General features: G+C 48.8%; 1 protein-coding gene across 18 annotated transcripts in view; it reads right to left on the minus strand.

Moving 5' to 3' along the window:
* Positions 1–24,506, minus strand: part of SHANK3 (SH3 and multiple ankyrin repeat domains 3) — a 374,153-nt gene that overhangs the window by 181,274 nt on the left and 168,373 nt on the right. For all 18 annotated transcript variants that reach the window (XR_014317924.1, XR_014317925.1, XM_082764921.1 and 15 more), the window contains one exon: positions 12,461–12,654. Coding sequence is in view for 16 of the 18 variants with exons in the window: in XM_082764921.1 (XP_082621047.1) it covers positions 12,461–12,654 (194 nt within the window). In the remaining 2 variants the exon portion in view is untranslated. The remainder of the gene's footprint in view (positions 1–12,460; positions 12,655–24,506) is intronic.

Consider the following 24,506-nt stretch of genomic DNA (forward strand, 5'->3'; position numbering starts at 1 on the left):
AGGCAGCCCCTGGTGTGTCTTACAGGTGTTAGACCCAAGGTCCATATTTAATCCACAAACATGTGGCTGGATTCAAAGCAAGCTGTTACTGTCAGGCACAGAGATTTCTGCTGGCACGCTTCTCCCCAAAGCTGAGGATTCAGATTATTTGGCAAGCCTGTGCCAGCAGAGTCCCAGACAGTCACACAACAGAGCTCCACCTTGGGAGCGAGCTGCTAAAGCGCCAGTCTCACCTCTCCAGAGCTGGAAAGCCTCGAACAGAAACACATCTGATCTTTATGCAAAGGACACCCACCAGCAGGTTTGTTCAGCCGTTAATTAACCTCACCCTTAAAAGACTAAAGATAGGAATTCACTACCTAAATGAAACAGCGGGCACTGAGACAGCCATGAACATCTGTCTCTCGCTCCCTTTGCGAAGCAATGTTTCGGCCACATGGAAACTGGCCTACACTGTGAAAGTATGATTCATTAGGGAACATTTTGCTGGTTCCAAGAGAAGACCAGTATCTTTAGTTAATACCCACTTGGGATCGGTGAGGAGTGTCAGATTGATGACTGCCCTTTTCATTAACTTCCACAGCCGGATGTTAAGTAAAGACAACAGCAGAACAATTTCTGGACAGAAAGTGGATGCTGAAGTCAAGCAACCCCTTGCTATGGCTTGTAATAGCCACGGCTAATGGTCAAGACAGATGAAACAGAGAGCTAAAAGGCTATCTATATCTGAGCTAGTCAACAGAGAAATAGCCTATTTCAGGGTGTGATTCATCAGACTTATTTTAAATGTCTAACTCGGGATGAGATAAATTGCACTTTGGAAGAGCTATTTCTTACCACTGACTACAGGGAGTCTAGACAACTATCTCAGGTGTAGCTGTGTATATAGACAGCCACATGCAGACAGATGAATCACCCCCTCTCATCTCTGACAGCCTAGAGCATCCCTCTGGACCCGTCATGGAGGCTCTGGGGATTCACACGGTGCTCAACACACGCCAGCAGGTTTGCAGTAGTGGGGTTACCCTGATCCCAACGTCAGCCCCTGCATGTGGATGGCTGAGCCAAGGCGGTTCATGCTGACACCCCCAGGGACTCTCCAGGAACAGCCACTCTGCTTTGTGCCCTAAGGGACATGCTCAAAGGTGACTTTGCCCTGATGGAGTCAGAACAGCCTAACTAAGAGCTTTTAAAGACCGTGGAATAATACATCTTCTACCTATGCTACTCCTTTCTAAATCTGTCAGGTCACCCAGAGAAACCCTACAGAACACTGATGTGGGAGGGAGGAAATCAGACTTTCTACCCTTTACAGAAATAACTCAAGTGCAACAGACAAAAAAAAAAACATTCCAGAAGAAAAACTTCCAGAGCTGGGAAACTAGCTTGGGGAGGGGAAAAGTAGTCCTTTTATTACTGGGAAACTGCTCGACACAGAGGGATCTAGGAGACAACCCACCTGGCTGGGACAGCTTACTTTCACTGCACAGGTACATGGGATGAGAAAACACCTGATTCATCACATCACCTGGTGGAGAACTGCTCAGTATAAAAGACACACCGGACAACAAGGAAAGCAATGCACCGAGCAGGCATGCCAACGTTAACAAGCAGGTCATCATGAGGCAGCAATGAAGGCCAAAGCTCCCCGTGTCGCAGAATGACAGGCAGCGAGGGAACTGCCGGGCACGGCGCTGCAGGGGTCAGCCCGAGCCTCGTAAGCAACAGGGAATGGAAACGCGATGAGCACAGGCACTGCGGGGTCTGCACGGGGCTCGTGGGGCTGCGTGCAGCCTGCTGCGGGACGTCAGACAGGGAGTGAGGGATCGCACAAGTTATGTATGTATAGGCACAGAGATATGTAAGTAAAATTCTGGGAATGTGAACAGACAAATTCTCTCATAGTAAGTTCTCTCATAACCTAACCCAAATTTCAAGCTATTTCATGGTTTAAAACACAAAACAAAACAACACGCAAGTGAGTAACAGCAGAGCAGAACGGCCTACTCGGCCGCTGAGGGCCAGCAGCTCAGGGCCCAGGGGGCACTGTTTGGTGAGGGCAGCTGAAGCCGGTGCCCAGGATATGGCTAGGACAAGCCAAAGACAGGCCTGAACTAAGGGAGAAGAGCTCAATTTGTCAGTGGTGGTCTAGGAATGGGATGGGTTGTGCCCATGGGACGATGGCTGGGTAGTACCAAACAGCACCTGCCAGGGTTTTGACTGAAGACATTCAGCAGCTAAAGCAAACCTCACTGTAATTTGATTTAAGACAGAAAGGCGATGCTGGCTGTCAGTACCCGATTGTCCCGAAAATGCATCTGACAGATGTGGGAAGTAGAGGAGCATGTGGCAGATGAGATGAGACATTTGTATTTGTCCTGCGCTTCCCGAGTCAACAAGCAGAAAATGTCACCGCGTTAAGAACTGTACCTTGCTAGAGGAAACTGAGGAGGGAATAACCTTGGCTATTATTCTGACAAGTACCTTGGTTCAGTGGCCACTCAGGAAGGCTCTTTAAATTCTTAATACTTTCAAACACTATTCAGCATTGCACAGTTAAGAGACAAATTCATCTTTGCTGTAGAATTCGGATGTAGGCAAAGCATAGGAAATCGAGAAGGACCTTCAGAAGGCATTCAGGAGCGTAACCCCCCAAACACACCTCCCGAAAAGCACTGACAGTGTTTAATTAAGAGGATTACTTTTACATTTTTCCCCAGGCACTTGCACTTTTAAGTACTACAATGCTAGAAGAGCAACCAGTGGATGAAGAACAAATTGCATCATAAGTTTGGTTTAAAATTTTGTTTAAAAAAAAGTGTACACCTTAAGAGAAAAAATTCTTGTAAGGAAAAAGTCTATCCAAAAGCAAGATGCAAAAAGTAAACAGAGACCTAAAGCCATTCCAAACAACCTGCTGGAAATAATATTAATAAAATTAGATGACATTTCCTGTGCTAGTCAAGCTTGAGCATGTATCTTTTGTCTGTCCTCTGAGAAGAGCATGCTTGGGTCCAGCTACTGAACTGATGTACACAAGCCAAGTACAACCATCCCAATAAAGTCTGCAGTGAACCTTCTGTTTCTCACCTCATTCTGCTGGTCTAATGACACAGCCAACCATAACAGGTACCCAAGAAAAGAGTGGGAAACAGAAGATTTCCATTATGGAAATAAGAGTTTTGATGGCATCTTGTTCTTTGACTTGTCAACAAGGCTTCCTCTCCTACAGTGACAAGCTGGGAAGAATTCTCAGCATATCATTGTAGATGCCAAGCACAAATGTTATCATTTTTAAGGCAATATGCAATAATCCAATCTCACACTGGGTACCTATATGACTTTCAAATAGCATTTCAAAGCACTAAGAATTTCATCTTGGAGCATTTCAAAAAGACACTGAGGCAACATTACTCATTGCTATATATGCAAACAGAGATGTTGACATAGGAAATGATAACCATTCTCTTTAATAATAGAAGAAATTCCCTTAAAAACACACAGAAGAAGAATGAAAAATTCAGAACATCACAGGAAAGAGTCTTCTTGACCTACAGGTTTTCTAACACCCTTTAAAGCTTCAGTGTGAATACTCACAGGCAGCAGACCTGAATCCTGTGTGGGAAACAGGCACAACAGGACACTGCACACCCACGTGATTCCCATTAATAAAAACTCTATCTTATATGGTTATGCTTTCACCACCTAATTATCTCACCAGCATGGTGTTACATCTATAATGAGCATTTGTAGAAAGCTGGAACTGAAAATAGCTGATGTCTGAAGAAAGTTCCCCTAAGTTTTCAAGACTAAAAGTCCCTGGCAGATGAACTAATGCTGAAGAAAAAAAGTACCAAAAAGTTTTAGAGGGAGATGGTTTTATAATAAATGAGCAAAACCTCTGCAACCTTTTCCTTGGATGTGAAGTACAGATGGAGACAAATGGACCACAATAGTTCAGGTCAGTTTTGTCCTACCCGTAGCAGAGAACAGAGATCCTGATTCTGTTCTGCCTGACACAATCTCTAAATCATCCCCTTTGTTTTCTGACTGTGATTTTTCATTCAATTTTTCAATCCTTCCTCTCCAGAAGGATTATTTGGACTCAGCTGGACATTTTCAGTTTCATAGCACCAACAATCCAGAAGCCATGCTGTTGACCTGCAACACTAATCTCAGTGGAAAAATCCTGCCCTAAACTCAAAGAAATTTAGCACAGCAGAAGGCAGGACTTATGACAGACAGCAATCCCGAGAGGTTGTATAATTCTCATACCAGGCTACAGCAACCAGCCGCATCTTGGCTTCTTCCCATCTCTTTCAAAATGACCTTCCCAGTAGAAGAAATAAGAAGGAACAGAAAGAATTTCCTGACCCTGGTTCAAAGGAAAAGATTGTCCAGTAAACTGAATTCCTTCCTGGTCCTGAAGAAACTGGAAACACTCGGGATTAAACTCATTCACAGAAAAAAACGCTATAAAGGGAAATGCAGGATCAAGGGGTTTATGATAAGTTTTGTTACTAGTGACAATTTAAAAAAAAAAAAAAAAAAAAGACAACAAAAAACTCAGCTTAAGAATGCTCTTAAGACAGTATCTCCTCCACCCAATATGCAACCACTGGAGTCTGCTCCAAACAACCATCCTAAGAGCTCCAGCAGCATCACAGGTGTTGATGTCTGGTAGTCTTCAAATGCAACTCTGAGACTAAGCCCTGATGCCAGACGCAGCTCACCTGCATTTCTACACGTACACTACCTGCTTCATTCAGGGATTGTGCTGGGGTTGCTGTTTGCAGCATCAGCTCTGCGCCCTCCTGGAGGGCTCCCTGCCCTGTATCCCGGGGCACTGGTGCAGTGCACAGAAATACCTCCTCTGGCAAGCATGTGTATTCTTTCAGATTACATTGAAGAAGCCCAAGTGTGCACAGCCTGATCTGTGGCAAACAATTAAACTTTGAGTGAGAAAATTTTAGGCCAGACCAATTTTTCTAGTCATAGTTTAGGATTACTAAAAATAGAGTTTATAATGCCAACTGGTGGCAGCTTTAATAATCGTAGAGGGATTACTTGTTCTGCGTGTCCCCAGGGAATCTCCATTTCTTCTTTGCACTTAAGTAAATTTTGACACTTCTTCCTATTGTACAGTCCTCGTTAGATACCCCCCCATCTTTTTCTTAATTCTTGATCAATATTAGACCATAAACAACATTTCAAAGACTTTATAAGAATCCAATAAGCTGCCTTCCCCTCCTCCCACTGTCTTAACATACCTCACTGCTTTGTGGGATCTGCGGCACTTGCTCAGAGCCCAAATGTGCAAACCTGCCACCAGTGCTGAGGGGCGCCCAAGTGGATGCAAGTATCCCACAGCCTGCTGATCACCTGCAGCTGTCAGGAAAGCAGGATCCTTAGAGCTAAAACCCCCACACTCCTACCCAGCTTTTTGGTTTTCTTCTAGGTTATGCTGCAGTAGTGGGCATAATTCAAAGCCACCACAAGACTGCAGCCAGCTCTGAATGGAAGAGGCTGCCGACTAAAAAGTGCTTTCCACCCTGGAGCCTAGGGCTGCCCAAGTACTGACGATCCAGGTGGGATGTTTCAGGCACCTGGGCCCAGGCCAATGCTGTTCTACCAAAAGCTGCTCCAGGAGCACAACAGCTAGCCCAGCACAACCACATAGCTGCAGGTACACAACATTGTAAGAGTGAGCACCAAAGAGCTCAATGCTGTGACTTCCCACTGCAACCCAACTCATCATTCCTCTCTTCAATAAAGGGGAGGGTGAAGTTCCAGGATAATCTTGGAACAAGTGGAACAGTTACAACTTGGGTCGCAGTGTATGCAACGCCTCCAAAGAAACACTGGAGATGAAGTACAGTCATCTTTATGTCTGACGTTTAAGAAGTGAATAAACATGCAGAAGAGAGGAAAGCGGTGTATGGTTCACAGCTGAAGCTAAAAATATACGTTTAGTATTTCTAAACGTTGGAAGGTTGTTTTTCCTGGAAAAAGCAAAACAGTGTATATAAATTCTATGTTCTCTTTATCTTAAATCACTTAACCCAAAGCGATGCAAGGTTCATCAGGATACCACCCAAGACTGTAATCACAAAGATCTATTTATTCGTAACAGAAACCAAACTCATTTAAGAGAAGACCTAAAGGATTGATCAGGGGCATAAACAAAACTTAATTGCGGGAACAGATTTAAAGAATGAGGCACGTTAATGGCAAAACAATGTTTATTTAAGCAGATACAAAACAGGTATATAAAACTGTAAGTGGAATTTCAAAAAGGCAGAACTTCCACGTAACATCTGGAAAATAAAATTTAAACAAATAAACTGAGGAGTAACATTTATAAACCAATAGAATCGATACTTTCCTACATTGGACATAACACCCTGTCGTACGACAACTGGCACAAAGAGGACAGCAGGGATGAGAAAGAGGTCAGATATTTATATAGAAAATGAGAGCAGATGGAGTGACACCAGGCAGGATATGACCGAGCCTGCTGACCTTGTGGTTGCAGTGGGAAGCCCCCCTCCCACAGGCCCACCAGCAGCCCCCTGCCCAGCATGACCCCAGCCCTCGTGCTGCTGGGCCAGTGGACGGACTGACCGCCTCATGGTTGTACCGGGCTGGATGGCACATCAGCTGGCTGCTCTGCCCACCCTCCGGTCTCACAGTTTGAGCAGACTGGCCTCGAGACCTCCGCATGCAGGACAAATTTCATCAAAAAGGTTTGAGTAGTTTGAGATTTAGTTTGAAACAAACAGAAGAGAAATAACAGCTGCCTATGCCCAATTGCCTCAGGAGAACAATCTCAAAACAGGGACCATATATTCTCCTGCATCAGGGCACGAGCCAGGTAATGAACGTGGGCTTACCTTGACCTTTTCAGGAGACCCTCACGTTAACTGATTACAGACAAATTAACACCCAGCAATAAGACCTTGCTCAGGCCTAGGAGAGAAATTACACAAGCCTATGGTAGGAAAGCACTAGTTCTATGTCCCACTGGCCTGAAAGGCAACAGGCTTATACCCTGTCACCCAGTCACCACAGGTTTGGCCATGCAGTTCTACATATACACAACAAAATCCCCATTTCTTAAAAAAAAAAAAAAAAAGGTTTCTGAAGGTCCCTAAGACATCTGGGTTTTATTCAGTTCATTTCTTTTGACTTTCGTAAGCAATCTTTATTTTCTTTTTTCTTCCATGACTCATTTTTCAAAGTTTCTAGCAAGAGAAAATAATTTATCTTGGTCTCAAGAAGCTCTCATTATTCCTAAAAAATCTTTTCATTTCCAAATACAGACCACTAGACAACCAGTACAGAAGCAGTGCCCAAGCTCCCACAGCACGTAACCTTGGCCTCCCAATTAGAATGTCCTGTACAGGGCTGTAAAACAAGGCATCGCCAAGTCACACCAGAGCATGTTCAAGGCTGCCGTGCTCATTGCAGAGGGCCTCTGATAAAGCCATGGCAAAGGAGATGCACTGGAACATGATGTGGGATGGGGACTGCTTTGCACTGTGTCTGCCATCGCTCCCCTCCAGCACACAGAGGAACTTCCAAGGAACTTAGGGCTGCCAAGAACCCAGACAGCACTCATCCATTCCCACAGTCCTCATCAAACTCAGGATGTTGGGGTCAAAGACAGTTCTCAGTGCATTTCAGTCCTCAGGACTGCAAAGAGTGCCTCAGATGGAAAGCAAGAATGGTTAGTGTCCGAGGGCTACAAGGGAACCGAGAGAACCAAGCCCTGCAGCCTCAGGGGGCAACAGGCCTACAAGGACAACAAGAAGGGAGTTCGCTGCCCACCAGCACCTGAGGACAGAGCGGCTCAGGCCAAGGAGACCAAAGAGACGAGGAGCACAAGGAAACGGCCTGCAGCAGGAGGTGGGACATGGCTCTCCAGCACCACTGAAGGCCTCGCACACAACCCTTGATCACAGCCACATCCACCTACTTGGCTGATCACTAGAACAAGGCTAGCAGGTAGTACCCGTGGCTAAGTTCTTTCATTTGTTAAGAAATGAAAAGTCAGTCTCCTTTTTCTAAACAAGGACGCGGTCGCAGCACCTTTGATGTCTCACAGCCAGATCACACAGTCTGCTGTGTCTAAGGCACACCAACAGATGAGACAAAGTACGGAGCGTGGAAGGTTCTAGAGCAGCCTCCCAAACAGACCAGCAGGAAGGAAGCTTCAGCAGATTAACAGGTGGAGCACAACCATTTTACAGGCAGTTGTATGGCAAAGCCACACAGAGCCAGGGACCCGACTCACTGACCACGAGACTCTATCTCCTTCTCTGTTTTTCCAACGCTGGGAACAAGAATAACTCAGGAGGCAGTAGTTTGTCACCCCACCGCTCTAGATCACCATGGTCACAGATGGTTTGGGGGTAAACTGTAAAGATTTGGCTTAATTTTCCAAGTTATTAATGATTCGGTCTCTAACCACCTGCACCTAAATGCCAGAACAGCTGCCTTCCTGCGGGACAGCACAGGTCCCATAGCCCTGAGTGAACTGTACGTGAGCAGTCTCTCCCAAACATTTCTGGGTGGATAAAGAAAGGCCAGAGGAAACTAGCTGGCTGATCATCAAACAAAGCCCACAGAGCCTTCCTCTAATAAAAAACACCTTCACTGTGCAAAAACAACTTTATTCACAACTGAAATAATCCTCTCTATCTAAGCAACCTCCAGCACAACTAAGAACTGCTATGATAAAAATTCAACACAAGCATAACCCACAGCCAGCAGAAATTCAGACTGCCATTTATTTCACACAGGGTTAGCTTAGATACTGCAGTAGAGAATGTCAATAAGGAACCACACTACATGGGAAGACTTACTGTTGAATACATATGGTGACAGTTGCTCAAGCCTAATCACAAAGTGTAAAGAAATGAGACTCCCAAACCAGCATATTCACAATGTTCCTAATTTTCCCGTAGTTCCCAGGTTGGTGATTGAATCCCCTCCTTGTACCTTGCCCACGAGCCACTTCTGCCTTTGACCTTGTGATTTCAAGGCTGGTGACTACTGGTTCTCTCTTTGCTTGGGGCTCTCACATCTCATTTCATTTCTCATTATCAGTAACAAGCAGATCAAGGACAGACTCTCCTCTACTTGCATTCTTTTGCTATCTTACAAATGAAGTATCTGTATTGATTATTGTCTTTTGTCATCCAATAGCTACTGGGATGGTTATTCTGTGTGGTCAAGATACGCACCCCAACTTTCACCGTGCTCTTGAAACCAAACCAACTTTTACTGAGAGCTCCGGAGGAAATCCACCACACAGCACAGGATCCAGTCATCAAATCTAGCACGAGACCCATGCTTAACATCAATGCCAAGCAGAAATTCACAGGAGTCAATTTGCTTTTAACAAGGGACACAACTTCTGAACACAGCTTTGGTGAATGTTTGAGGATCCTCAGCCTTTTTCCAGGACAGGACACCAACAATCAGCATTTCCTTTGTAACACAGTCGTGCTTCAAACAGAACCATACACAAGGCCTCCTGTGGCTCACGCAAGACAGAGAAACTCACGTTACTCCACCTCAAACTCTTTTCTGCAGTTCTCAAGATAAAGAGAAGTCAGATGTTTTGCCATTCTCCTCCTCTCCGATACTAATTCCTTGCAGCCCTACCATATGAAACCATTGAATGTCATTAGATCTAGCTGATGGCTATCAAACCCCCTCACTAGCACTGGCTAAGAGACACTGGTCTTACCACGGCTTCCACGCCTGTGACCTCCTGTCCCAAGGGGCCTCTGCCTGCCCAGCACTGCCCTCCCTGCAGAGCTCCCATCCCACAGCAGAACCACGCCATGGGACAGTCCCTCGCTCAGACCTGTGCCTTCAGATATGTTCCTCCCTCACTTCGTACTCTCACAGAGCTCCCCAACCCCACATCTCCCCAGACACAGCCTCTCTCTCATTAGGCAACTGCCTCCAGCAGTTCTTTGACAACATTCCCCAAATCCCCAAAAGCTCTTCTGCTCATATGTACCACACTTCAACATTCCCTCCAGGGCCCCCCAGCATCCGGACTGCTGGGTGGCTCTGTTAGTCCCTACATGCTGGCGCATCCTTTTCAGGAGCCCAATCTGACCCTCCCCATGCTGACACAACAGCTGCCCTGCTCTTCATAGAATGGCTTGGGTTGGAAGAGACCTCAAAGCCCATCTAAGCCCACCTCCCACCAGACCAGATTGCCCAAAGTCCCTTCCAGCCTGGCCTTGAACACTTCAGGGGATGGGACATCCACAGCTTCTCTGGGCAACCCGTTCCAATGCCTCACCAGCCTCAGAGTGAAGCATTTCTTCCTCATATCTAACCTAAATCTCTCCTCTTTTAGTTTAAAGCCGTGACTCCTAGTCCTATCAATACACTCCCCAATAAAGAATCCCTCTCCAGATTTCTTGTAGTTCCCTTTTCATGGCAAGGCACCATCTCAAACCACTCTCTCCCAATACCTCTCATGGCTGCTGCCTGTTTGTGGACATGCTGACACCCTTGTTAGCTCACAGCCAACCTCCAGCACCACCTCAGGGACCTCCACGTGCCCCAGCTCCTTTATCCCACAGATTGGGTGCCAGAGCATTCCTCCCACCAACTGAAGATCACCTCGTTTTTAACAGCACACACAGCACACCAAACATGACAAAGCACCAGTTGCAGCATCTCTGCTCCTGCTGTTGGTTTCCATTGTACCCATCACTCTACCTGCCTGCAAAGACAGGACACCCAGTCCAATGACTGTCAGTATTCCTATCCTTGTAAAAATAAATCAGCATCACAAAAGCAGTAAATAATTAAGTACTGCCCATCTACACTGTTTTAAGATCTTTTATAAATGAGTCACTAAAGTGATTCTCAATTCTTATTAAGCCTTCTCAGCCACAAATTAGGAAAGCCAGCTGAGAGTGCCTCCAGCTCCGAGGATGTATTCCCCATTGAAGTCCTCTTTTCCCTGCCACAATACGTCCCACAACTTGCTTTCTCTCTGGAGACCATATGAAAAAGACATTCAAACAATTACAGGTGAACACATGAATTAAAGATTCTGGTGCAATTGCTAAGGATTGGCATCAGGACCACCTACTTAATACAAATATGTACATAATGCAAATACAAATGTCTGAAGAGATGAATAATTGTGTGATAGAAAGCACTGGATAAGCAGGTGAAGACAAGAAGACAGGAAAGGTGCTTGTGACCCAGAAGCCCTGTCCATCTGGTAATCCCTTCCAGCCTTTTGGCAACCTTTATCCCATGGCCACAAGACAAGCAGCTCCACACATCAAACGACCGTTGACTCCAACTGCACAAAGCCCTGCCATCTGGCACATCAGCCTGATCACAGATGCTTCATGTCTACACCTCTTCCTCTGCTGAGAAGAAAAGAACACACAGGTGGGGGCAAGAGGCAAGTCTGCTTGGACTGTCACCTCCCTGGCTGAGGTTTTCAGCATCCTCGGCACAGGACGTACATGTACATGCAGTCTAACATGCTTCTGAAGGTCTAACACGCTTCTGAACTAGCGATTCAGAGCATGGAACAGCAAGCCCTGTCTCCCAAGCTCAGATTCCTGTTACAGCTAATGCAACTAGTCAGATTAGTGACTGCTCCAGCCCGTATTGTAAGAGGCATCAGCAAAAAAGTGGAGGCAAGGAGATGAAAAGAAAAGAAGATCCTTAAACTTTCAGTGAAAAGCTGTGGAATTAGCCTGCTTGCAGAGAAAGTCTTTTCTTATTCCTGTCTGCTGGAAGCTGACTTTTGACCTACCGCGGGGGTTTACATGCCTTTCAAGAAGTCTTCCCAACATAATGGGCAATCCCATTATCCCTCTAAACCTCTAATCTCCCCAACAGTTCTGCATCGCCGTGGCTCCATGGTGCAGGTGGTTGTGAGTTTTGCTTAGAGAGCATTTCCTCGCCAGCTTCCTCCCCTCTGCTCCTGCTGCCCATACCCACAATCGGTGCGCAGTAACTGGTGGGCTGCGCGCCCCTGCCAGCACCCCGCAGCCCGCCCCACGGTGGGACCAACTCCAGGGCCGTGTAGGGTGGACTCGAGGCATAAAGCCAACATCAGGCAGGGCTGGAAAGGGCTCCGAGATGCACCAACCTCTCCTCGGTGCCCCAGCGCCCCGTGCCGCAGGGCTGGAGCCCAGACCCGCACCCACCGAAGGGGCAGCGCCCCAGGGCCCCGCGCCCGCACGGAGCCCCCCACGGCCCCACCGGCGGCCGGGGCTCTGCTGGGGGTCCCCACCCGGGGCGGCCCCGGGGCCCCAACCCCTGCGGCTCCCCGCGGGGGCTCCACGGGGCCAGAGCCCGCGGGGCCCCCCCCAGCCCCGCTCCGCTGCTGCCGGCCCCGCCCCGCCCCGCCCCGTCCCGTCGCGGCCCCGGCCCCGCCCGGCCCCGCCGCACTCACCCTTGACGGCTTCGCCCCGGTTGAGCTGGATCTCGCCCTCGCCCTGCGGCGCGTAGCTCTTCACCACGATGAACTTGCGGCCGGGCACGGCGCTGTACAGCTTCCGCTTGGGCCCGCGCAGCGGGGCGGGCGCGGCGTGCGGCGCGGGCTCGGGGCCGGGGCCGGGCCCGGGGGGCCCCGCCGGGCCGCCGGGGCTGTAAACGAAGACGTAGGTTACGGTGCTGATGCCCGGCAGCTCGTGGCTCGGCCCGCCGCGGCCCGCGGGCTGCGCCATGGCGGGGACGGCGCGGCCGCGGGGCTCGGGGCTCGGCGCGGCCCCGGGGCCGGGGGGCTCAGCGCAGCCCCGGCCGCCGCGGCGCCGCCCGGGCGCGGGCACCGGCTGCGGCTGGGGGGCCGCCGCCCGCCGCCGGCTCCATGGCGCGGCGCCGCCCGCCCCGCGCGGCGCTCCGCTCCCTCCGGCGCCGCGCCGCCGCCGCGCGCACCATGGCCCGGGGCAGGTGCCGCCGCCGGCGGCTCCTCCCCCTGCGGGCGGGGACGGGGCCGGCGCCGGCCCGGCCGCCTCCCGCCCCCCGCCCCCGGCCGCCGCCCCCGCCGCGCCGCGGCTCCGCCGACCCCGGCCGCCGCCGCCGCCGCTGCCTCCCTCCCTCCCTCCCTCCCTCCTCCGCCGCCGCCGCCGCCGCCGCGCTCCGCGCCGCCCCCTGGCGGCCGCCGCCGCCCCGGGCCGGAGGGGGCGCGGGGGGCGTAGCGGGGACGGGGGCAGCCGGCGGGGGTCCGGAGGGGGCAGTGCCGGGGGGCGCTGGGGGCGGCCTCGCTCCCGGTCCGGCGGCTGGAGCGGGGGTCCCGGGGGTCGCAGCGCTCCCTGCACGGGGCGGCCCCCGCGGCCCCCGAGCTGCCCCCTCCGACCTGAGCCGGGCCGGCGGCGGAGCTCGGGGCTGGCCCCTGCTCGGGGGATCCCCCGGCTGCCCCGCGCCCGCAGCCCTCGCCCCGTGCCCGCAGCCTGTGCCCCACGCTCGCAGCCCCGGTGTGAGCGTGCAGCCCCATGCCCCATGTTTTACTCCGTGCTCCATGTCTGCAGCTTCGTGCCAAATGCCTGCAGCCCCTGTGCGATGCTTGCGGACCCTGCTCGTTAGCACACATCCTCCCCAGCTCCCCGCATCTCCCAGGGCTTAGGGCCACCTTCCATAACCCAGATGGGGCTGCCCCAAACCGTCCCTGCTGCGCCCCCGAGGCTGCAGAGCGCAGCCCTGCTCCCTGCCGGGGCTGTCGATTGGGAAGCGGCACGGCCCCACCGCGGGGTCTCCACCTGCGGACCTCCTCCGGCCCGGTGCTGCATGGAGACGGGGAGGGGAACGGCCGCTGCAGTGGCAAGAGCTGTCCCACGGCTTTTGATGAGCAAGAGGGGCACGGCTTCCCCTCCTGCTCATCAGCACACTGCCCAAGCCCTCTCATCAAACTTGCTGTCCCCAGGCGCAAAGCTTCAGTAGAAGGCACTGTCACACCGGGGATGTGTGCTGGGTCACCTGCCAGCCTCAGCCCAGAAGTACTGCTTCAGTACTGCGCTGCATTATAGTCCCTCGAGGGAGAAAACACTTTAATAAGAAATAAATAGCTACCCTTTCCTTATAATACTTCTAAATGTCACTCCAGTATCATGATTTAGTCAATGCAGAGATATTAAAGACCAGCTCAGATCTCTAAAAGGCTCCTTCGTGTTTTTAGAAACAGTCACGAGAAGCATGCAGAAAATGTAGGTATTGCAGGCAGCTCCCAGAAATACTTGCTCAATGCAAAGAGGCTGTTGGATACTGCAGCTCTGCACCGTGCTGCATGCTCACACTGACCCGGTGGTGCCCAGCCCACAGCACAAGACACTCACGTGGGGGGCTTTGCACGCAGGTGTGTGTGTGCAAGCACCCAGGCTGCTGGTGCGGCCAGCAGAGCCCCGAGTGCAGTGGGATTGCTGCAGCGCTCCCGTGCTGCGGCTGCATATCCCTCCAGCTGCACTGACTGCAGCGGTGCTCACGCAGACCCTCACATTCACGAGGCAGTCTGCAAGCAGGATCCCACTCCTGCCGTGTCACTTCCCCAAACTACTCCCTGCAGCCAGCCCACCTCTCAGCTCAGCACCAGCGCTGTTATTCTTTGCAAATACCACCCCTGGACTAAGAGCCAGTCCTTGCACAAATGCCATGAAGATCAAAATGACAGCCTAAATTCTCCATGACTCCTCTTTAGCACTTGCATTGAGGAAGCATTAATTATGTGGCTTGCAATCCAGTTCATATCTGCCATATTGATTTTGTAGCACATTCATTTTTAAATCGTTAAGAAGTTATTAAGTCAAAATGTCTCAGAAGCCTACATGTATTATATTGAAGGTACATTTATAACAAGTTTTGTAATAATTTCAAAGAATACTACCATTTTTGTTTGGTCTGGTTTTTGGCAGGCTCAATTTCAATTAAGGAATATTAATTAGTTTAATCCTTTTTCATGTTAATGCTTACTTGATAGAGATCTGTGTCAGTCATGCAGCTGCTCCAGGTTCAGACTTTACTCTAGGAACATTTCTATATATATATTCCCAACTGGAAAATGTGAGAAAAAACACACAGAATCGTTTTATGTTTTCTATCAGTCCTGTGTGGAGAATCTCTTGGCATGTTTCCACATGAATTGACAATGTGTTTCTTCACCTACTTTATCACCCTATGCCATAAGGCACCTCGAGGCCTGAAGGAGCAGGTTTCTTGCTTTGCTTTGCCTAGCTAAACTGTAGCTAATCGCTGCTGGATCCATAGCTTAATTCTGAACTGGAGCCAGGACGCCTTGTATATTATGAATAAAACAAACACTACCACGACAGCGTTTATTAAGAAGCTAAGGAGCTTCTTAATGTCTCCAGTGTATAATCGTGATTTCACCGAGCGCAGTGCCCACATCCTCCTCCTCTCCGAGACACAAAGGACATCGCAGCCAAAACGCCTGAGCACCAGAGCAGACTGCTCCCCACGGGGCTGCCAAGTGGGGGCAGCTCAAATTAAATGTAGTCACTGACAGAGAGGCTGCTCTTTCTTTTTCCATACAGATATCCTGCCCTTGGTGATTACAGGGCTATTCCCTATGTTGGCAGTTTATCTGAAATTCGTCCATATGAACTGCAAATCAGATTTCACAGCACTGACCAGAGAACAATGTTGGGTAAATAAGTTAGAGATGTAGGCATCTTACAGCTGAAGCACATTGACTGTCAGCTTCTGGTTGGAGTGAGCTTCAATAGCAGATGGAGGACTCCTCCTCCTACTGTCATATGCTGTCCCTGTAACCAGCAACCTATTCTGGAAGCTGCTGAACTGAAACTGGATTTCCTCTGCATGTTTCACCAAGAGCCTCAAGGAGGCTGAGCGCTCTGCACGTGACGTTCCTCCTGGAACACGTACACATGTGTACACCTGCTCACAGACAAGGTGCTCGGCTTTGATTTTCCTGCAAATAAAAGGGTGCTCAAGAAACACTGCTATAAGCCTACGCATCAGCAAGAAAACCTGATGACACACACCTTTGTATCAAATGAATGAGGTCTCACACTTGCTCTATCTGTTGAAAATAGATATCTGAGATGGATTTGATGTGTGACTCCATGTCTCACACCTCTTACAGATATTTTAGCCATAGAAGTGCTCAGACTCAATTGTGTCTGGATAAAGTGATGAAGACCTAAGCATCCGACACGGTGCCTCCATCAGAAGCCAGTGTTGGGTCTCGGTATGGAAGTTCTTCCTCATGAGAGAGAATAATCCCCTTAAGAAGACACAGGCATTTCTGAGGGAAGACATGGGTTTCCCATCTGTAGGCTGGTGGCACATTCCAACCACCACCAGTGAATTAAATTAACAGACCATAATACTCACCACAATTACTTCAAACACATCAAGCAGTCCCAAATACCATGGACAGCTGCTTCACTCTGCATGCACTCTCAAGGGGCCGATCATCAGAGAATCACTTTTTTGTCTGGTGAGTTCTGGCTGAAGGATTCTCATTTTAGGTTTAAACGGCACTCCTTCTCTGGAGACTTCCTGCCCCCATCCTGGTAGAGCACGTGAGATGGGAGGCGGAAGCACGCCGGTTTTTGGAGAGCACAGCCAGTGGTTTACACACGCTGCAGCTTTTGCTGTCACAGCATGAGCTGTGACGGCAGGACGGGGGATGTGGCAGACCCAAGCCAAGGCGGCTATGCCAGAGCTGTGGGAATAACTTAAGGTTTGTCTTGCCACATTTCTGTATATCTCTGGGAGGCAGTGAAAATACTAAGGTGCCTTGCACATTATCAAGAAAGTATCTATTACAGATCCTGAATTTCTTCCCTGTTGAGAGTGAATGTCAGATTTTGTTTTGTTGCTTTAGGATACAGAAAGGTTTTTTGCATGGGGGAGCTTCCTAAGTCTTTTAAAACATACTATAAATGAACCCTGCAGGAACAAAATGTATTTGGCAGCTTAATCTGTTAGCCCTTCCTAGTAACTGTGTGACTGTTTCTTGTTTGTTTGTTTGTTTAATGAGTTGCCTCTGGCATTGGAGTTCTTTTACTTTGAGCATGACAGAAAGGCTTTGTAAACTACTCCCCTTGCTCTGAATCATAGAATCACAGAATCATTTAGGTTGGAAAAGATCCTTAATATCATGAAGTCCAACCATCCACCTAACACTAACAAGTCCACCGACAAACCATGTCCTTAAGTGCCACATCCACACGTCTCCTCAGTACCACCACTTAGGAGACTCCATCACTTCTCTGGGCAGCCTGTTCCAATGCTTAACCACCATTTCCATGAAGAAATTCTACCCAGTATCCAATCTAAACCTCTCTGGTGCAACTTGAGACTGTTTCCTCCCATCCTGTCACTTATTACCTGAAAAAAGAGACCGACACCCTCCCTGCTGCAACCTTTCAGGTAGTTGTACAGAGCCATGAGGTTTCTCCTCAGCCACCTTTACTCTAGACTCAACAGCCGCAGTTCCATCAGCCACTCCTCATGTGTCTTCTTTTCCAGTTCCTTCATCAGTCTTATTGCTCTTCTTTGAGCATGTTCCAGCAACTGAGTAACTTTCTTGCAGTGAGGAGCCCAAAACTGAACACAGTACTTGAGATACAGTCTTGCCTGTGCTGAGCACAGAGGGACAATCACTTCCCTCCTTAGTCCTGCTGGCAACACCACCTTTGATACAGGCCAGGATGGCACTGGCCTTTTTGGCCACCTGGGCACATGGCTGTCTCCCCTTCAGCCAGCTGTCAACCAGCACCTCCAGGTTCCTTTCTGCCAGGTAGCTTTCGAGCCACTCGTCCTCAAGCCTATGATACTCTGAGAACATTTGTGTGTTCTCACACATACAGCTCAGCACTGACTAGGTACCTGCAGACAATTTCTTTGTACAAACCTTTTTGGAGCCATCTATGGCCAAAGCTGTGATGGGAAGGATCATACAAGCACATGCCGTGCCACGGGTCCTTCAGCACTGTTTAGTAACGTGTCTAGTGACCTCATTTGTGAGTTGTACTTTATGACTTATGGGTAGAAGAAAGATTTTGCCATCACACAAGCAGTATCATAAACTCCACCAAGTCCTTATAACCTGGTACTTTCAGAAAGCATCTGAGTGACAACCAAACACTCTGTCTTGATTATGGCACTTGCTGTGTGTCACAGAAGCATAGAATCGTAGAATATCTCAAGTTGGAAGGGACCCACAAGGATCATCGAGTCCAACTCCTAGCACCACACAGGTCTACCCAAAAATTCAGACCATGTGACTAAGTGCACAGTCCAAATGCTCCCTAAACTCCAACAGGCTTGGTGCTGTGAATACTTCCCTGGAGAGCCTGTTCCAGTGTGCAACAACCCTCTCAATGAAGAACCTCTTCCTGATATCCAGCCTAAACCTCCCCTGCCGCAGCGTGACACAATTCCCTTGGGTCCTGTCACTGGTGACTGAAGAGAACAGATCAGCGCCTGCCCCTCCCCTCCCCCTGGTGAGGAAGCTGTAGGCCGCAGTAAGGTCTCCCCTCAGCCTCCTCAAGGAGAAACGCTTTTGCTCTTCTGTCCTTTGGAAGAAATGCTTTTGCTGTTCTGGAGTTTCAAATTGTTACTCTAAGTGTGGCTGACAGATACAGAAATAAACTGGTTCTGATGGAAATGATTTCACACACACAGAATCACACAGAGAATGGTTGAAGTTGGAAGGGATCTCTGGAGATCCTCTGGTCCAACCCCACTGCCAAGCAGGGTCACCTCGCATGTGTTGCACAGGATCTCATCTGGGTGGGTTTTGAATATCTCCAAAGAAGGAGACTCTGGGCAACCTGTTCCAGTGCTCTGTCACCCTTACAGTAAAGAATGTTTTCTCATACTCAGCCAGAACTTCCCATGTTTCAGTTTGTGCCTGCTGCCTTTTGTCCTGTCACTGGGTACCACTAAAAAGAGTCCAGCCCTATCCTTTTGTCACCCTCCCTTCAGATATTTGTACACATTGATAATATTCCCTCTCAGTTTTCTCTTCTCCACGCTAAACAGACCCAGCTCTCTCAGCCTCTCCTCATATGAGAGGTGCTCCAGTCCCCTCATCATCTTCACAGCCCTCTGCTGGGCTCACTCCAGGAACTCCATGTCCCTCTTGTACTGGGGAGCCCAGAACTGGACACACTACTCCAGGTGAGGCCTCACTAGGGCTGAGAAGAGGGGCAGGATCACCTCCCTCGACCTGCTGGCAACACTCTTCCTAATACACCCCAGGATACCACTGGCCTTCTTGGCCACAAGGACACAGTGCTGGCTCATGGTAAACCTGCTGCCCACCAGGACTCCCAGGTCCTTCTCCACAGGGCTGCTTTCCAGCAGGTCAGCTCCTAACCTACACTGGTGCATGGGGTTATTCCTCCCTAGGTGCAGGACTCTGCAGTTGCCTTTGTTGAATTTCATCTCCAGCAAGAAAATATCAGGTTCATTGCTTCTAAAACCTGGATCTGGATCTCCTAAGCCAGAGCACCCTGGAGAGTGGGGCACACATGGAGTGTCAGTGAGTGCAGGTTTTGCTCCACCACCGTTTCTAGATGTGCCAAGAACAGCTGCCAGCATTCAAATCAGTACTCAGGATCCCCAGCAGCATCCCAGAGCCATGTACTGGTTCCTGCTGGCTGGGCGGGTGGTACCTGTGCCACCAGCCAAGGATAAGGGCAGGGAATCGATCCAAGCAGTCCAAGCTAGCCAGGGTGCATTAGCAGAAAAATGCACAAGGAAACAGAATTTGCTATCTTGGTCTCCCTTTATTCAGTACCTATTGTCTCCCAGGCAGTCTCTGAGAAAGAAGCTAACTTCAGACAATGATGATGCCTACTAGATTTTGAGTATCAAAAAATGCAATCACCAAGGAGGTCACCAAATTGTTCTTGCCTGCTCTGTCTTTTGCAGCAAACAAACAACTCTTTGGATGGGATATTGATTTTGGTCACAACAGATTCTGGAAATGGTTCGAACTCCCAGGACCATTATATAAGTCCTAACAATTTTTCCTTATCATAAGCAGAAATCAAGGATCTTTAGCTTTACAAATATGACTTTGCTGCTTCAGAACTGCCTGAGGAAATGCAGAGCCAGGGACCCATGCTGCCCCAGCACCACACCTGGGGAGAACCAGGAAACTAAGCAATTTCTGGAAATGCCACAATGAGTGGATGTCCACCCACACCATCTAACAAAAACTTCTGATTGGACAGCTGAACCTGGACACACTCTCCATTTAAGGGAGGGATATGTTTTACTCTAAGCTGCAGAGAGTAAATCTATAAACTACTTCAGATGCTGAACTTTGAACTTCTCTCCTGAAGTGGTACTTTCAAAGAAACAATGGTGATTCAGAGCTTTCCTAGAAGAACGGACAGTGTAAAAAAGGCCAGCTCTTACAGCTAAGACCAACTAACAGGAGCATCCACTCAATAGGATACAGGAGAGCCAACTTTGTAGTCCAGTTTGGTGAGTCCAGTTTGTAAAGGCTTCAGGAGACGTGAACTCATATTGTTCACCTCCTGGTGAAGTCTCAGCTGATGTCTGCAGCACCGTGTGGGGAGGTGGACCCAGTGAGGACCAAGCTGGCCCCACTTTACCAGCCCATTGAGGGTGCCTGAACCCACAGGTATAACTCCCACCCACTCACACCCTCTCTGGTTTCAATGGGTATTTAATTAATCTTTAAAAAGATGAAGAGCTTGGGCAGGAGAAAACCACATGGCACTGTTCCTATCTGTCCTACCTGGCAGATTGGTGGGCTCACTGGGGAAAAGAAAGAGAAGTGCTCAAAGCCATGTGAGACAGTGAGCATATGAGTTCTGTGCTACCGTATCACATGCATGTGTTCACACCAAGGGAACACAGGAGGGTACCAGCTTTTCTCCCTATTCTGGTGTATGCTAAGACACTTTCATAGAATCATAGAATATCCCAAGTTGGAAGGGACCCATAAGGATCATTGAGAGCAACTCACTTTCAGGGCTTGTCTGTCATAGAAAGAGTTGGAAATGTTTTGAGGGACTCTTTTTTCCTAGGTCTCCTGCAGTACCCAGAGTTGTAAGACAATTAAAGAATCAAAGACTTCCCCAGAAAACAGGATCTCAAAGTCTGGGAATAAGACCATCTTAGAGAAAAGCATTATATATGGCAAAAAAAAAAAAAAAAGCATTATATATTATATATATATAAAAAAAAGCATTATATATTATATATATATATATATATTATATATATATATTCATATGTCAATCACTGAATTGTAGACTGAGGTTGGAAGGGACCTCTGAGGGTCAACTTGTCCAACCCCCCTACTCACGCAGTAGTAGCTCAGGGACACCTAGAGAAAGTTTCCCAGGACTGTGTCTAAGCAGCTTTTGAAGATCTCCAAGGAGGGAGACTCCACAACCTCCCTGGGCAACCTGTGCCAGTGCTCCAACACCCAACACAGTTATGAAGTGTTTCCTCATGTTCAGAGGGAGCCTCCTGTGCTCCAGTTTGTGCCCACTGCCTCTTGTCCCAGCACTGTGCACCACTGGCAAGAGCCTGGCTCCATCCTCTCTGTATCTCCCTTCAGGTATTTATTATCTCCCTTCAGGCATTTACGTACATGGATGAGATACCCCTCAGCCTCCTCTTCTCCAGGCTGAACAGTCCCAGCTCTCTCAGCCTCTCCTCACAGGAGGGGTGCTCCAGTCCCTGTATCATCATCGTGGTACTGCGATGGACTCTCTCCAGTATGTCCACATCTCTCGTACCAAGGAGCCCAGCACTGGACACCATACTCCAGGGGTGGCCACACCAATGCTGAAAAGAGGGGAAGGATCACCTCCCTCCACCTGCCAGCTCATGGTCAACCTGGTGTCCACCAGGACCCCGGGTCCTTTTCTTACAAGTTGCTTTCCATCTGGGTGGCCCCCAGCATATATTTGTGGTCAAGGAAAATTTCCCTTGGCTGTCAGTTAGCTATTTTGGGAGCAATCGTGAAGTCATTAATGGATGAAATCTTCAGAGACACTCTGCCTAGGGTATTACCTGGGTTATCCCTGAAATACTGAAAGACGCATATTCTGTTCAAAATTCAGGAGGCAGTTTCCTACTTGGAGAGCTTTGTGCTCACCACAGAGGCTTCCTCCAACCACAGAAGCGGAGCAGAACTACACCTTCTCTCCCCCCACACACCCCCTGAGCCAGGTAACAAAGCAGACTTCTGGCCGATATTCCATGGCTGACTGCTAATGCTCTCACACAAAATGTTTTTATTCCTTTCAGTTCCTAGAGCACTGCTTATTTAGCTTGCAGTTCAATCTGCTGAGAAACTTCTGCTCTTAGATCATCTCTGCACAACTAAATGAGAATAACATAATCACCTGCTAACCAGAGCCAATTAGTGGTAGATTCACACTGTTTGGGAAAAGGCAGGCAATGGGAGAACAGGAGTCACTTGCCTTCCCTGCTTCTCCTCGGGCAGCTGTGAGACCAGTGCTCTGCTAATTAGCACCGAGGCCTGAGCAACATTTTAGCGCTGAGGAGCCTTTGGGTCAGATCCTGACATCTTCCAGGAGCAGTGGGAGTTCAGTAGGTGGTTCCTTCTGCAGCAGTGGATTTAGGACTGTGCACAGTGCTGCACTGTATGAGGGAAACACAGTGCAGGACAATGTGGTGCAAGAGTCAGCCAACAACCAAACAAGAAAATCCTCAGAAGATGAGCATTTGGCCAAGAAGCACTGGAAACCATGATCTACAAAATGCTTCAGAAACCTGGGCTGAGACTCTACTGCCAAGGGCACATGGCAAATGGCTGCAGGAGCTTGCCAAAGTGACAGCTGAGAGAGGTCCTGCAGGCACCCTCCTTGCTGGGCAGTGACCTACGCTTTACTGCAATTATTAGTCTGGATGTAGAACTACATCCCTTGAAGTAGAAACACCTCTGCCTGGCTGTAGTCACAGCCTTACAGACATGCCTGGAGAAGATGGAGAGGAACTAGAAACCCTAGAGAGACAATTAATTAAAAGGTTTCATCTCCCCTCATATAATCAAAGATACTGATTCACTCTTTAAAATACTCTGTGTGCATCCCAGCCAGTAAAACATCCACAGTGGTAGTGGGATTTGTACCTCTCCACCCTGACAGCCCAGGGTGTTTTATATTACTGGGTTGCTCCATCAGATCTTAAAAAGCCCCATTGAAAAGACAAGATATAGCTTTATCAGTTTGCAAAGAGGATATAACGGTATTTCTGAAAACTATGCCTTTAATCTTGCCTATCGTGCAAGATCACAGTCCTCAGGAATTTGGACAACTTGTCTGATAAGTCGAGCAAATGCAGGAACAGACAACTGCAGTGAATTAGCATGCACCTCGCTCTGTCAGATACTCTTTACAAAGGTGAGAGAAAGCCTAGTTTTGCTAAAGATTCATGACAAGTTTACAGTAGACAGTAACTGAAGAGAGATGCAAAAGGATTATCAAACCCCACACCCCACTGGAGTCTGGAGGCAAAGATTCAGGTGAATCCTCACAATCTGCTGATGTTCAAGACAAATACTTCGAAAATTTTACTTTAGTAAGAAAAGAAAAATATGAATCATTTCAGCAGTATCTTCTGGTCAGTGCCACCCAGGAGTGAAAGGAGATGATTGATCAGGACATGATCGACTCAGAGGATGGTGAGGCACTGGAACAGGTTGCCCAGAGAGATTGTGGATGCCCCATCCCTGGAGGTGTTCAAGGCCAGGCTGGATGGGGCTTTGAGCAACCTGATCTAGTGGGTGGCATCCCACTAGGTGATCCTTGAGATCCCTTCCAACCCAGGTCATTCTACGATTTGATGATTTGTCCCTACCTACTTTAGATGCTATGAACTTTTCAACCCCAAAGATTTGCAGCTCCTAGGAATGGGGGAACCCATACCATGCTGAAGGCAGGAGGTACATTTCCTTCATAAAGAAGGAAATCATTTGTACAGCCTATGACTCAGAAAGCTTTAACACTTTGGTTGTAAAGTCCTTACGTGTGTTCCAGTGAAAACCCAGTGCCCTAAGCATGACCCTCAGCATCCACCATGTGCAAATGATTCTTAGCTATGAATTCTGTTCTTCATAAACAGATGTTCTCGTCACCACCTCCCTGTACCTGGACAGACAATGAGAAGACTTCAAAGGTCTAGAAGGACATTTCCTAGAAAGCCCTTCCCTGGCTGCCAAGGCAGCTCTACAGAGCACCATGACACCGTGACTGGCATAATCTGGCTATCCCAGTGCAACTGGTAAAGAAGTGCTGACTCTGCAACTTACAGCTTGACACCTGCCTTTACTAAAATTACCTTAGGAAGTCTATTTAGATGGTACAGGCATCCAGAACAAGGAGAATGAGCTGAGACTTTGACAACATCCAACCAGTATGTTTTCTATGATCTGCCTGAGGACCAGGCAACAGGGGCACCATCACCCATACCTGGATGAACCAAAACACTGGGGAACTGGG

This window comes from Aythya marila, assembly GCF_965140915.1.
Source record: "Aythya marila genome assembly, chromosome: 1".
Taxonomy (NCBI): Eukaryota; Metazoa; Chordata; class Aves; order Anseriformes; family Anatidae; genus Aythya; species Aythya marila.